General features: G+C 38.3%; 1 protein-coding gene across 1 annotated transcript; it reads left to right on the top strand.

Moving 5' to 3' along the window:
- Window positions 1–4,872: 4,872 nt before the first annotated feature.
- On the top strand, window positions 4,873–5,265 carry LOC111998705 (uncharacterized protein At4g02000-like). The gene has a single exon (XM_024030795.1). The coding sequence runs from the start codon at window positions 4,873–4,875 to the stop codon at window positions 5,263–5,265; it is 393 nt and encodes a 130-aa protein (XP_023886563.1).
- The last annotated feature ends 8,325 nt before the right edge of the window (window positions 5,266–13,590 follow it).

Raw genomic sequence — 13,590 nt, forward strand, 5'->3', positions numbered from 1 at the left:
TTAAACTACTGCCATAGGTCCCTCTCTATTCGAGTCCTGTTGGAGTTGAAGGTGCAGGAGTAGTGAACATGACTCTTGCAGAAGGAAGAAATGCGGTAAATCATCAACCCACTGAAAAAACTTGCATTTCCGGCCAACCTGAAAATCAAACCCAAATTTCATACCAAAATTTCAAACCAAATCACCCCAGCCCACTATAAAAACAAACTAATGAAGAAAAATTTTAAACCACTAACTTATCCAGTAATTGGGACACCTATAGGACCTTCTTCCTTGATTGTTCTCCGTCTAGGACACCACTAGAACCAGTTTAGTAGCGCTGGGACAATAGCACATGCGTGATGCTCTCTTCCTCAGGCTTGCTGACATTGATGAGCTTGCTGACAATGATGAGGGTGCTTCCATCTCTTCAGTAGTTGCAGCAAAGTTATGGTGGTTGTGAGTGATTTAGGGCTCCTCGACCGTATCTCTTTATGGGGTGGCTGAAGGTAGTTGATAAGCTCGGTCATGTGATTGTCACGTGGGGGAAAAGAGGCGGGAATGTGAGGTGGCTCGGTCACGTGAGGGTCTCGTGGGGTTGAGTGCTACACGCTGGCATTTTCTGCAATATTTTATTAGTTGGCTTTGACACTTGGCACTTCTGTTTGCCACATCAGCATCTTCCATAACTGAGTTGAAGGTAGGGATTATTTTAAAAATGATTTCAAAAATCAGGGACTGATTTAGCATCAAAATCAATTTAGGGACCAAATCGAGAAATGACCCAAAATGTAGGGACCAAAAGTGTATTTACGCTTTTATATAATTGAGTTCTCTTTAGAAATTTGACTTTCACAAAGTTGGGTTCCTTTTTCAAAATTTTCCCTTTGAACTCATCATTTAAAAAGTCCAATTCTAATTGGACAAATTCTTTTGGGGAATCGTCACATCAGTTTCTGCCATCTTAGTCAATGTGGCCTAAATCTTGACTCTCAAGGAGTTGAGATGTATTGGAAACTCGATTTACAAAAGTTGAGTTCCAAATGAGGGCTACCGCCCTAAATAAGTTTAAGTGATGGCTATTTCGCAAAATAACTTTGGAAATAGTGTTATACATCACAAAACAGCCAAAAAAGAAGTCAAAAAGTATAGCTATCTCAATAATTCAGATAGAATCACAATATAGCTAATAAGGCAATTAAAGTATAATATAAAGTAGAAACAAGATCACAAACATGTATAAAAAGTAAAGAACAAGGAGATCTCAATAATCAAGGATAACTTATAAAGAAGCTACGCTTGACACAAGGAATATCCAAGGTTTGCAGACTCGGACCGTTCATTGAACCGTAAAAGGGAGATGTTCAAGGTTTTTGAGGTCAAACCAAGGTCGAACCGTGATGACGTCATAATTAATTTAATAATTATTTTAAATATATATAAAAACATTAAATTAATAAAAAATAGAAAAATTAACTAAAATAGTCCAAAACAAATATAGATAGTATTTTTTATAACATAACTTTCATAATACAAATAAAAATGATTAAATTCTAAAAAAAATTGCTATTGAGTTTTTAAATTATTTTTAAGTCATGATAAAGTACACTTTAGTACCCAATAATTTTATTTTATGAAACCCAATAAAATAATTAAGTCTCTTAATTATTTTATTTGCTCATGGCCAAGCCCATTTGACTGCAGATCCTTTTTGCCCATTTAAATAGTCAAGGATCACCACTCTATGTACTAAAGCATTATACGTGGAGAGCATTATATGTACTAAAGCATATTCAAATACTAAAGAAAGTGCTTGACAGCAAGCAAGCACTATATGTACTAAAGCTATACGTGGAGAGCCCTTCTTTTATTCAAAATTTAAAAGCTTTCAATATTTTCAATGCCCAGCAGCTAGTGTCAGTGTACTGTAGACAAGTGGAGAGCTTAGGAAGCTTTCTATATTTCCAATGCTAGGCTAGTGTCAGTCAGAGTAGTCATAGCAAATACAAAGAAAGAGAAAGTGAGAAACCAGACCACATACATAACAAAGTTCAGCAAAAAAGAGAGAGAGGGAGACGAACAGAGAAGAAGAAGAAAAAAAAGAAAGAAGAAGCAGAAAAAGAAGAAGAAGAAGAAGAAGAAGAAGAAGAAGAAGAAGAAGCAGCAGTTGCTTAATGGCGCCACCTCTGCTTCATCGTTGTCTTCTTCCTTTTCTCCTTTTCTTTTTTTTTTTATTTTTTTTTTTTTATTTTTTTTAAGGTTCAGATTCAAAACTGTGAAAAGCGGTCTGATCACAGCCTCAGAACCGTGAGGTCCGATCGCGGTTCTTACGGGTCCCTGCTTTTTTCCCATAGAGCGGTTCTTGAAGTTAAAAGAACCATAAAATTGAACGGTTCGAGGTTTTTTCGGTTGGACCGTACGGTCCGGTTCAGGTTTCAAAACCATGGGAATATCTTGCTAGTGGAAAGGGAAAGATGGTATGTAAATTCTTACTTATCTCGCAAGCAATGTGTGTAGGGTGCCAAGGTTGGAAGGGTAATAGTGATTGGCGACTGTAGATGGTTAGGCCAACGAACTTTAATTATGAAGACCAAAAACAACTAAATAGATGTTAAACTTTTACCTTAACGTTTACCTATTTAACCAAATCAACAAAAGTGCTTGACAGCAAGCAAGCACTATATGTACTAAAGCTATACGTGGAGAGCCCTTCTTTTATTCAAAATTTAAAAGCTTTCAATATTTTCAATGCCCAGCAGCTAGTGTCAGTGTACTGTAGACAAGTGGAGAGCTTAGGAAGCTTTCTATATTTCCAATGCTAGGCTAGTGTCAGTCAGAGTAGTCATAGCAAATACAAAGAAAGAGAAAGTGAGAAACCAGACCACATACATAACAAAGTTCAGCAAAAAAGAGAGAGAGGGAGACGAACAGAGAAGAAGAAGAAAAAAAAGAAAGAAGAAGAAGAAGAAGAAGAAGAAGAAGAAGAAGAAGAAGAAGCAGCAGTTGCTTAATGGCGCCACCTCTGCTTCATCGTTGTCTTCTTCCTTTTCTCCTTTTCTTTTTTTTTTTATTTTTTTTTTTTTATTTATTTTTTAAGGTTCAGATTCAAAACTGTGAAAAGCGGTCTGATCACAGTTCTCAGAACCGTGAGGTCCGATCGCGGTTCTTACGGGTCTCTGCTTTTTTCCCATAGAGCGGTTCTTGAAGTTAAAAGAACCAAAAATTGAACGGTTCGAGGTTTTTCCGGTTGGACCGTACGGTCCGGTTCGGGTTTCAAAACCATGGAAATATCTTGCTAGTGGAAAGGGAAAGATGGTATGTAAATTCTTACTTATCTCGCAAGCAATGTGTGTAGGGTGCCAAGGTTGGAAGGGTAATAGCGATTGGCGAATGTAGATGGTTACGCCAACGAACTTTAATTATGAAGACCAAAAACAACTAAATAGATGTTAAACTTTTACCTTAACGTTTACCTATTTAACCAAATCAACATAAGTCAAAGGAAATTAACCTAAAAAATCAGGTTGAGAAACATTTAAAATAAAGTATAAATGAGGGGAAAAAGGGATTCTAGGAGGCAAGAAAAAAAGAATACTCCATAGTCTTTTAAATGGAGGTTTAGTTAGATTTGAGCAGCTAACATCACTTTCTCAATAATGATAACCACTTGAAGGTTACTAGACTCTAGCTTATGAGGTTGTATCTTTTGGAACAAGCGAAAAGATAATTACTGCTCATTTAGGATGTAATAAGTGTGCTAAATCGATTGGATCAGTGAAGTTTGTGGAAGGATCGATAGTTCAAGATTCAAGGAGATCCATCATTTTCTTAAGTAAAAAAAAATATATTAATAATAATAATTTCTCAATGAGTTTAGACTAACAAGTAAAAGCAACTAGCCAAGGGTCACATGACTTAAAAAGAGAAGTTCGTGATCTTGGCTATCTGTTGTAAAGGGAATAGCATCCTCTGTATTTTATTTCAGAGGATATATTTTTTTTTTTGGTTATAAATGGGGTTTAAGTTGGATGGAAAGTCTCAGGTTGAAGGATTTTGAGAGAAAAAATATATTATTTAAAGAGTGTATTCTTTTATTTGTTGACTAATTAATTATCGTTAGTATTTTGGAGCCCATTGCGCATAGAACATAAAATTCAGCCTCATCATTTAAAATAAAGAATAGAGGAAATTGATTCTCAAAAAGAAAAAAAAAATAGAGGAAATTACATTAAAAAAACTGTATTTATATCTTGTTTCAGATTAGGTCCAAACTTTTTAATTATATGAATTAAAGTCTCAAATATATTAAACCATTTCGCTTTGTGGAACACAGCAAAGTGGAAATAATGAATTAAACTTTGTATTTCACACCTATAGAGAGTGTAGAGAGATTTCTGGCTTCGCAAGTAACAAACACATGTTCATGTTGTTTCTCTGCTGCTTGAGAGCTCAGTCTGTACTTCTGACCTCTCTTGCACTGTAGAATTGATTGTTCCCTTCATCTGAAGGTGCTGTTAGGTTCCTTGGAATACCACGTGTAATCCTCGGCTTGTGGGTTTTTTTTTTTTTTTTCTCTTTCTCTAGGGGTTTGGGAAACAGATTTCAAGGAAGTGAATTGGGCTCTCAACCAATCTTTATGGAGGACCTTGCACAATCTTGGACACGCCTTTCCCTATCCGAGAGAGAAGGGCCAGGATGCTGCCTTATGATAGATGAGTGTCAAAACCTTCTCCATTGCAGCATATTTTCTTACTAAAAGAGCTCTAAATGTTGAAGTGATTGCTAGAACATTTACACCTTTGTGGCGAGCAAGAAGGGGCTTCAAAATTCAACATATTGGTGATCATAAGATTTTTTTTTTCTTTCGAAGACAGAGAGGATGTAGACAGAACCATGGGTAGCGAACCATGGAGTTTTGACAAGCACTTGGTTGTTATGCAGCGCTATGACAATGATAGGCCACTCGAGGATATTAAGTATGATAGGACTACCTTTTGGGTAAAAGTCCACGGACTCCCAATGAGGTACATGACCATTGAGGCGGTGGAAAAAATATGCAGAGTGGTGGGAGAAGTTATCAAACAATCCGAGTCAAAGATTTATGACGGGAGCAACTTCATTCGTGTAAAAGTCTCAGTAGACATCACAATGTCTTTATGTAGAAGTCTACTTATCTCCTTGAAAGATGACAAGCAAGTCTGGGTCTCATTCAAGTACGAAAGATTGCCAAACATCTGCTATTGGTGTGGTCGACTTACTCATGATGATAGGGACTGCAAGATTTAGATTGAAAGCGAAGGGACTCTTAAGGAATGATTAAAAGGAATTCGGATCCAGCCTACGTGCTCTCCCATTTGTGGTCTCCAAAAAGAATACTATTATGGTGCTAGGATACTATTCTATGAGGAAGATGAACATGAAGGCCGAACCTGCTTCTCAACCAATGGAAGAGGAGCCACCAAACCCGCAGAACCAGATCGAGGATAATTCTGAGCAAAAAGCGTGAACCAAACGGTGTTGAACGTTACATGCAAGGAGCTGTCAAGCAATCAGTGTGTGACGGCCAAAATGGAATGAATCCCATTAATCATGCATGTCCAGTATTTTCACTGCCATTAAATCCCAAGATTAATGGGATGTCAAGCTATCCGAATGGGATTGAACTGGTATTAAAGGAGGTGGATGAAGAGTCACAAAAGTCAGAGGAGTTAGGAAAGGTCCGGATACATTTGCGGTCTCTAAGCCACGTGACATTCCTAGCGAAACAAGTCTAGGTCAGCTAAATGAAGCACCATCCCTCACGTGCTTGATAGGGTTTCAAAAAATATTGGGTAGGGGCGCGTTCTCCCATCATGGACACACAGAAGCAGGCCAGCAATAATTAGTGAAATCCCACCCACTCAATTCACCACAAGAAGAAAAAGACAACTTTGGACTTCAATGATTTCTTAGAATTGCCTTCAAAGCAATTTCAAGCTTTTCAGAAAGATGATGGAGTTTCATTTATATTGGCGGAGGCTGATCATCAGCCTTTCTAGAAGCAATGAGTTGCTTAGTATGGAACTGTCATGGGCTTGGGAACCTGCGTACAGGAAAAGAGCTAGTGGAAATTACACGAGCAAAAGATTCCTTTGTAGTGTTTTTGGCCGAGACACTTGTAGATGATGTGAGGTTGGAAATTGTACAAATAAGTACTGAGCATGATCATCGATGGGTGGTCCCAAGGGAAGGTAGAGGTGGTGAATTGGCTTTATTATAGAAGTCTTTGATCAATCTGACAGTAGTTGGATCTTCAAAGTATTATATTGATGCAGTCATTGATAAGGATTCAGACAATGAGTGGCGTTTGACGAGTTTTTATGGTGAACCAGAGACAGCAAGAAGATTTGAAGCATGGGAACAACTCAGGTATCTCAATTCTCAAACTAATATTCCATGGTTGTGCGTTAGGGACTTTAATGAGATCATTAGACAAGATGAGAAGGTAGGTGGTGGAATTAGGCCTCACAATCAAATGCAACTTTTTAGGGATGTAATTGATGAATGTGAATTTATGGATTTGGGATATGTAGGTCCTAAATTCACATGGGCTAGGCACTTTGAAAATGGCAACTCAATATGGGAAAGAATAGAAAGAGGATTAGCCACAAATAGTTGGTTTTTAAAATTTCCAGGTACGAAGGTTCACCATTTATGTTGTGACTCATCTGATCATATCCCCCTCCATATTATTTTTTCAGGTTTGGATCCTCCCAAAAGAAAGAAGTTGTTTCGATTTGAGGAAATGTGACTATCCAATCCAGGTTGTAATGAGATTGTTGAAGCCGTGTGGCATAGCTCTAATGTCACCAAATTTGATGAAGGAATTTTACAAAGAGTAGAGAAGTGTGGTAGGGATTTGAGTTGGTGGAATAGGAATGTATTTGGGAATGTGCGAAGGAAGTTGGAAAAATTGAGGAATTTACTCCTTAAGGCTAAAGGTGATGCTGTCCTAAGTGGGGATAATGCTCGGGTTAGACAACTGAAGAAAGATATTGAAGTATTGAGGGATAAGGAGGCAACTATGTGAGCCCAAAGGTCAAGGCTACTATGAGCAAGGCAAGGGGATAGAAATACAAAATATTTCCATAGTTGTGCCACAAAGAGATATAGGAAAAATTTGATTAAGGAGGTTAGAGATGGAGATGGTATATGGAGAGACCACCCGAAGGAGATAGCACCAGTTTTTGTAAGTTACTACAACACACTTTTTTCTTCATCAGGACATAATGGGTTTTTAAGGGTGTTGGAGTGTGTGCCAACTGTGATTATGAATGAGATGAATTCCTCACTAAGTCGTGCCTTTTGAAGTGAGTGAAGTTAATGTGGCTTTGCAACAAATGGCTCCTCTAAAAGCTTTTGGACTTGATAACATTGTGGTGGCATTTGAGACTTTACATTGCTTGCAAAGATATAATTCTGGTAGCCATGGCTATATGGCCATAAAACTCGATATAAGTAAGGCCTATGACCGGGTAGAATGACATTTTCTTGAAGGAATTATGAGGAAGATGGGTTTTAATGAAGGGTGGATTAATCTTATTATGTTGTGTGTTAAGATAGTTACCTATTCAGTATTGGTGAATGGAGAGCCTAGTGATTTGATTCACCCAACAAGGGGTATAAGGTAAGAAGACCCATTTTCTCCATTTTTGTTTTTACTTTGCACTGAAGGGCTGAATGGGATGATTAAAAAAATGGAGAGGGATTGTTATGGTCTTAGTAACCCACATGGATCAAGTATAAGCTTAACCTTGTGTTTATAAGCTCTTGGGCACCCTCCCCTTGCAAATCGGTTTTCAAGGGTGAGTTCTACTCATGGGTTTGTAACATTTGGTATCAGAGCCAATCACCACCTTGATTGATCGGGTGTAGCTCATTGAGTATAGTATCAAATGAGTTGCGGCTTTGTGGTCAGATCTCTAAAGGGGCAACCTAAAGGCTAGATTAAAATTATTGATAGTTGAGTGAAGCCACCAAAAAGAGAAAGGGCTACCAACGGGTCAGTGTCACTAGAGTGAGCCATCGTGGACATTGGCTACAATGTGTGGTGGTATGTTATAATCCTAGTTTCCCACATGAATTAAATATAAGTTTAACCATGTATTTATAAGTTCTTGGGCACTCTCCCCTTGCAAGTCGGTTTTCAAGGGTGAGTTCTACCCATGGGTTTGTAATTGTAATAGGAATGGGATATCCAAGGGTTTTCCTATGTAGGAAAGGCCCAAAACTAACACATTTGCTTTTTGCAAATGATTGTCTTCTTTTTTGCAGGGCAACTATGGATGAGTGTGGGAAGGTGTTGGATATTTTGAATGGTTATAAGGAGGCATCGGGACAAAAAATAAACAAAAATAAAACAACACTTTTCTTTAGCAAAGCAACTAATGCCGAAATAAAGAACAATATCAAAGAAGCTTGAGGAGTTTTGAAAATTATGCAATATGAGAAGTACTTGGGCCTACCTTCATTTGTTGGGAAAGGGAAAAAAGCAAGCTTCAACTACATTAAGGATAGGGTGTGGAAAAAAATACAAGGATGGGAAGGGAAGCTAATTTCACAAGCGGGTAGGAAAGTGTTGATAAAATCAGTCATCTAAGTCATTCCAACATACACTATGGGATGTTTCAAAATTCCATTGGATCTATGCAATGAGATTGAAGTTACGATAAAAAAGTTTTGGTGGGAACAGCGAGGTGACCAAAGAAAAATCTATTGGGTTAAATGGAAAGATTTGACTAAATCAAAAGCAGTGGGTGGTATAGGTTTTAGAGATCTTGCCATGTTCAATGACACACTATTAGCAAAGCAAGCTTGGTGTCTTTTACATGACCAAAATACTCTCTTCTACAAGGTTTTCAAAGCACAGTTTTTTCCAAACACAACGATCATGGAGGCTAAGGATTCAAGATTGGGTTCTTACGCATGGAGGAGTATACTCATAGGAAGGGATGTTATTCAAAGGGGTGCAAGATGGAGGGTTGGCAATGTGGAAAAAATTAGAATTTGGCAGGATTACTAGCTGCCAAAAAAGCACCCCCTATTATCCGAATGTCCAATAGCAGATTTTGAAGACTACTGTGGATATTCTTATTGATCCACATACTAGACAGTGGAACGTAGAGATGGTGGAAGGGTTATTCAATGAGGAAGAGGCATAGTTAATCAAGCAAATTCCACTAAGCCGATTTGCATCAAAAGACATCTTGTATTGGCCCTATTCAAGCAACGGACTGTACAGCTGCAAGTCAAGTTACAAGTTCTTAAAAATGGAGGAAGAGCTAATTGATAGTGCACATGAATCGTCGACAAATGGAGACACACAGGTTTGGAAGCAAATATGGTCCATGCGTGTATTACAAAAGGTGAAGACATTGCTGTGGCGGGCTTGCTGTGAAGCCATACCAACCTAAAACTCTCTGTTTCAGTGCAAAATTACAGAGGATGATTTATGTGTGAGATGCCGAGCTTTAACAGAAAATTCCCTAGATGCATTGTGGTCGTGTCCAGAGTTTGGTCTGATGTGGGCAGAACCAGAACTATGGAGTTTCCGAAGTGAAGTTAAATTCTTCGACTTCAAAGAACTATTATCATGGATAATCAAGAACAACCAACAGCTGGAGTTATTTGCAGTCAAGGTTTGGTCCATATGGAACCAGCGAAACCGAGTTCGACTTAACCAACCCGCAGATGTCGTCCATCAGATCACTCACCTCTCCAGAACTTGGTTAGCTGAATTCCATGCAAGACAGGTCAACCATGATACATTAGTGAACCATACTCAGCCAAGGAGTTGTAGGTGGAAGCCAACCCCATCAGGTTGCCTTAAAATTAACTTTGATGGGGCGGCTTTCCTAAAGGAGAAAAAATCTAGTATAGGTGTAGTCATTAGAGATAACAGAGGTCTACTAATTGCATCGTGTTCGAAGGTGGTGCATCAGGTGTTAGGCAGTTCTGACATTGAAGCAATGGCTACGGCATGGGCTTATCTTTCACATCAGACACGGGTGTGAGGTGGGCTGTGTTAGAGGGTGATTCCATGGCAGTTATTACAGGTTTAAGGGAGGATGAGAATGTATTGGTACCATGCAGACTACTATTGGAGGATGCAAAGATTTTGTCTAAACAATTTGATGAGCTGCTTTACTCTCATACAAAAAAGGAAGGCAACAGTTTAGCACATTATCTGGCTAGATATGCAATTAGCATTCCAAATTTTTTAGTTTGGATAGAGGATGTTTCATTGCAATTTTATTCTATATTCCAAACCGATTAATCGAGTTTATCTTAATAAAAGACTTTGACTTGTTTTCCCTCAAAAAAAATAGCGTAGAGAGGAAAAACTTGACTAAGAGTGAGAGAAGGATCAGGTTAAATTGGGTTGGATTGAGTTTGAGGTATTTTTCAGCCCAACCGTACCTCCTCGATTTAAGAAATCTATCAAGCCATGGTATCTTTAAAACCAACTCAATCGAGCTCAAGTTGGGCTTTCAGGTTGAGGCCATTGTGTTCAGTCTAAAAAGAGGGTTTCGGGTTTCATTTAACTACTTTAAGTCCATTATTCAATAAATAATTACGATAAACAATTGGAATATTAATTCCAATCCAGGTTTAAAAGTGTTGTATTCGAAGTTTTGAGCGGATTGCTTACCTGACAGTACCTTGAGCATGTCAAAACTCGAAAGTGTAGTATGCAACCTATTACAAAACCAGGGGAATAGAAATGTATGCTCCATCTCTGTAGGGTTGTGCTGTGCACACCTTTACGAAGCCAATTTGGCTCCATCTCGGAATACATCATTTTCAGCAGAGGATACTCCTAATAATCTGTCGATCATGCATTGCCAGAGATGCTAATTTAAAGCCCCCACTGATGAAATTATTGAAGATCTGTTTCTTGATCAGCTAACATCATGCAATTGGACACCCAAACTAAACAAAACAAGGCTCATATCGTACTGCATGTAAACTTTAATATGATATCAAAAGAAAATAAAGAGGAACAAAGCAAAATAGGAAAAGAAAATCCACTAAAAGAGCATCAAAGAAGCTATATGCAATAATACTTCATAATAATGAAGCAAAACTATAATCCAGACTCACGCTTGCTTCATAACAATGACACAAAACTATAATCCAGACACGCTTCCAACAAATTCAACACAAAATGACATCCCCATGATACTCTTCACGACAAAAATATAGGCTAGCAAATGTATTATGAAAACATGTAAATACCAATACATCTAATGAAAATCATTAGTTCAACGATACCCCTTTAAGGGGTCTGCTGTTTTGCCAGACCTAGCATCAGTCCATGCTTTTGCAATTGTTCGTTTCATTTCCTCAAAAAAAAAAAAAAAAAAAAAAAAACACTTCTCTTTAGCAAAGCAACTAATGCCGAAATAAAGAACAATATCAAAGAAGCTTGAGGAGTTTTGAAAATTATGCAATATGAGAAATACTTGGGTCTACCTTCATTTGTTGGGAAAGGGAAAAAAGCAAGCTTCAACTACATTAAGGATAGGGTGTGGAAAAAAATACAAGGATGGGAAGGGAAGCTAATTTCACAAGCGGGTAGGACAGTGTTGATAAAATCAGTCATCTAAGTCATTCCAACATACACTATGGGATGTTTCAAAATTCCATTGGATCTATGCAATGAGATTGAAGCTATGATAAAAAAGTTTTGGTGGGGATAGCGAGGTGACCAAAGAAAAATCTATTGGGTTAAATGGAAAGATTTGACTAAATCAAAAGCAGTGGGTGGTATAGGTTTTAGAGATTTTACCATGTTCAATGACTCACTATTAGCAAAGCAAGCTTAGCGTCTTTTACATGACCAAAATACTCTCTTCTACAAGGTTTTCAAGGCACAGTTTTTTCCAAACACAACGATCATGGAGGCTAAGTATTCAAGATTGGGTTCTTATGTATGGAGGAGTATACTCATAGGAAGGGATGTTATTCAAAGGGGTGCAAGATGGAAGGTTGGCAATGTGGAAAAAATTAGAATTTGGCAGGATTACTACCTGCCAAAAAAGCACACCCTATTATCCGAATGTCCAATAGCAGATTTTGAAGACTACTGTGGATATTCTTATTGATCCACATACTAGACAGTGGAACGTAGAGATGGTGGAAGGGTTATTCAATGAGGAAGAGGCAGAGTTAATCAAGCAAATTCCACTAAGCCGATTTGCATCAAAAGACATCTTGTATTGGCCCTATTCAAGCAACGGACTGTACAGCTGCAAGTCAAGTTACAAGTTCTTAAAAATGGAGGAAGAGCTAATTGATAGTGCACATGAATCGTCGACAAATGGAGACACACAGGTTTGGAAGCAAATATGGTCCATGCGTGTATTACAAAAGGTGAAGACATTGCTGTGGCGGGCTTGCTGTGAAGCCATACCAACCTAAAACTCTCTGTTTCAGTGCAAAATTACAGAGGATGATTTATGTGTGAGATGCCGAGCATTAACAGAAAATTCCCTAGATGCATTGTGGTCGTGTCCAGAGTTTGATCTGATGTGGGCAGAACCAGAACTATGGAGTTTCCGAAGTGAAGTTCAATTCTTCGACTTCAACGAACTATTATCATGGATAATCAAGAACAACCAACAGCTGAAGTTATTTGCAGTCAAGGTTTGGTCCATATGGAACCAGCAAAACCGAGTTCGACTTAACCAACCCGCAGATGTCGTCCATCAGATCACTCACCTCTCCAGAACTTGGTTAGCTGAATTCCATGCAAGACAGGTCAACCATGATACATTAGTGAACCATACTCAGCCAAGGAGTTGTAGGTGGAGGCCAACCCCATCAGGTTGCCTTAAAATTAACTTTGATGGGGCGGCTTTCCTGAAGGAGAAAAAATCTAGTATAGGTGTAGTCATTAGAGATAACAGAGGTCTAGTAATTGCATCGTGTTCGAAGGTGGTGCATCAGGTGTTAGGCAGTTCTGACATTGAAGCAATGGCTACGGCATGGGCTTATCTTTCACATCAGACACGGCTGTGAGGTGGGCTGTGTTAGAGGGTGATTCCATGGCAGTTATTACAGGTTTAAGGGAGGATGAGAATGTATTGGTACCATGCAGACTACTATTTGAGGATGCAAAGATTTTGTCTAAACAATTTGATGAGCTGCTTTACTCTCATACAAAGAAGGAAGGCAACAGTTTAGCAAATTATCTGGCTAAATATGCAATTGGCATTCCAAATTTTTAAGTTTAGATAGAGAATGTTCCATTGCAATTTTATTCTGTATTCCAAACTGATTAATCGAGTTTATCTTAATAAAAGACTTTGACTTGTTTTCCCTCAACAAAAATAGTGTAGAGAGGAAAAACTTGACTAAGAGTGAGAGAAGGATCAAGTTAAATTGGGTTGGATTGAGTTTGAGGTATTTTTCAGCCCAACCGTACCTCCTCGATTTAAGAAATCTATCAAGCCATGGTATCTTTAAAACCAACTCAATCTAGCTCAAGTTGGGCCTTCATGTTGAGGCCATTGTGTTCAGTCTAAAAAAAGGGTTTCGGGTCTCATTTAACTACTTAAGTCCATTATT

The sequence above is a fragment of the Quercus suber genome, unplaced genomic scaffold, assembly GCF_002906115.3.
Source record: "Quercus suber isolate HL8 unplaced genomic scaffold, Cork oak 2.0 scaffold_61, whole genome shotgun sequence".
In the NCBI taxonomy this organism is placed as follows: domain Eukaryota; kingdom Viridiplantae; phylum Streptophyta; class Magnoliopsida; order Fagales; family Fagaceae; genus Quercus; species Quercus suber.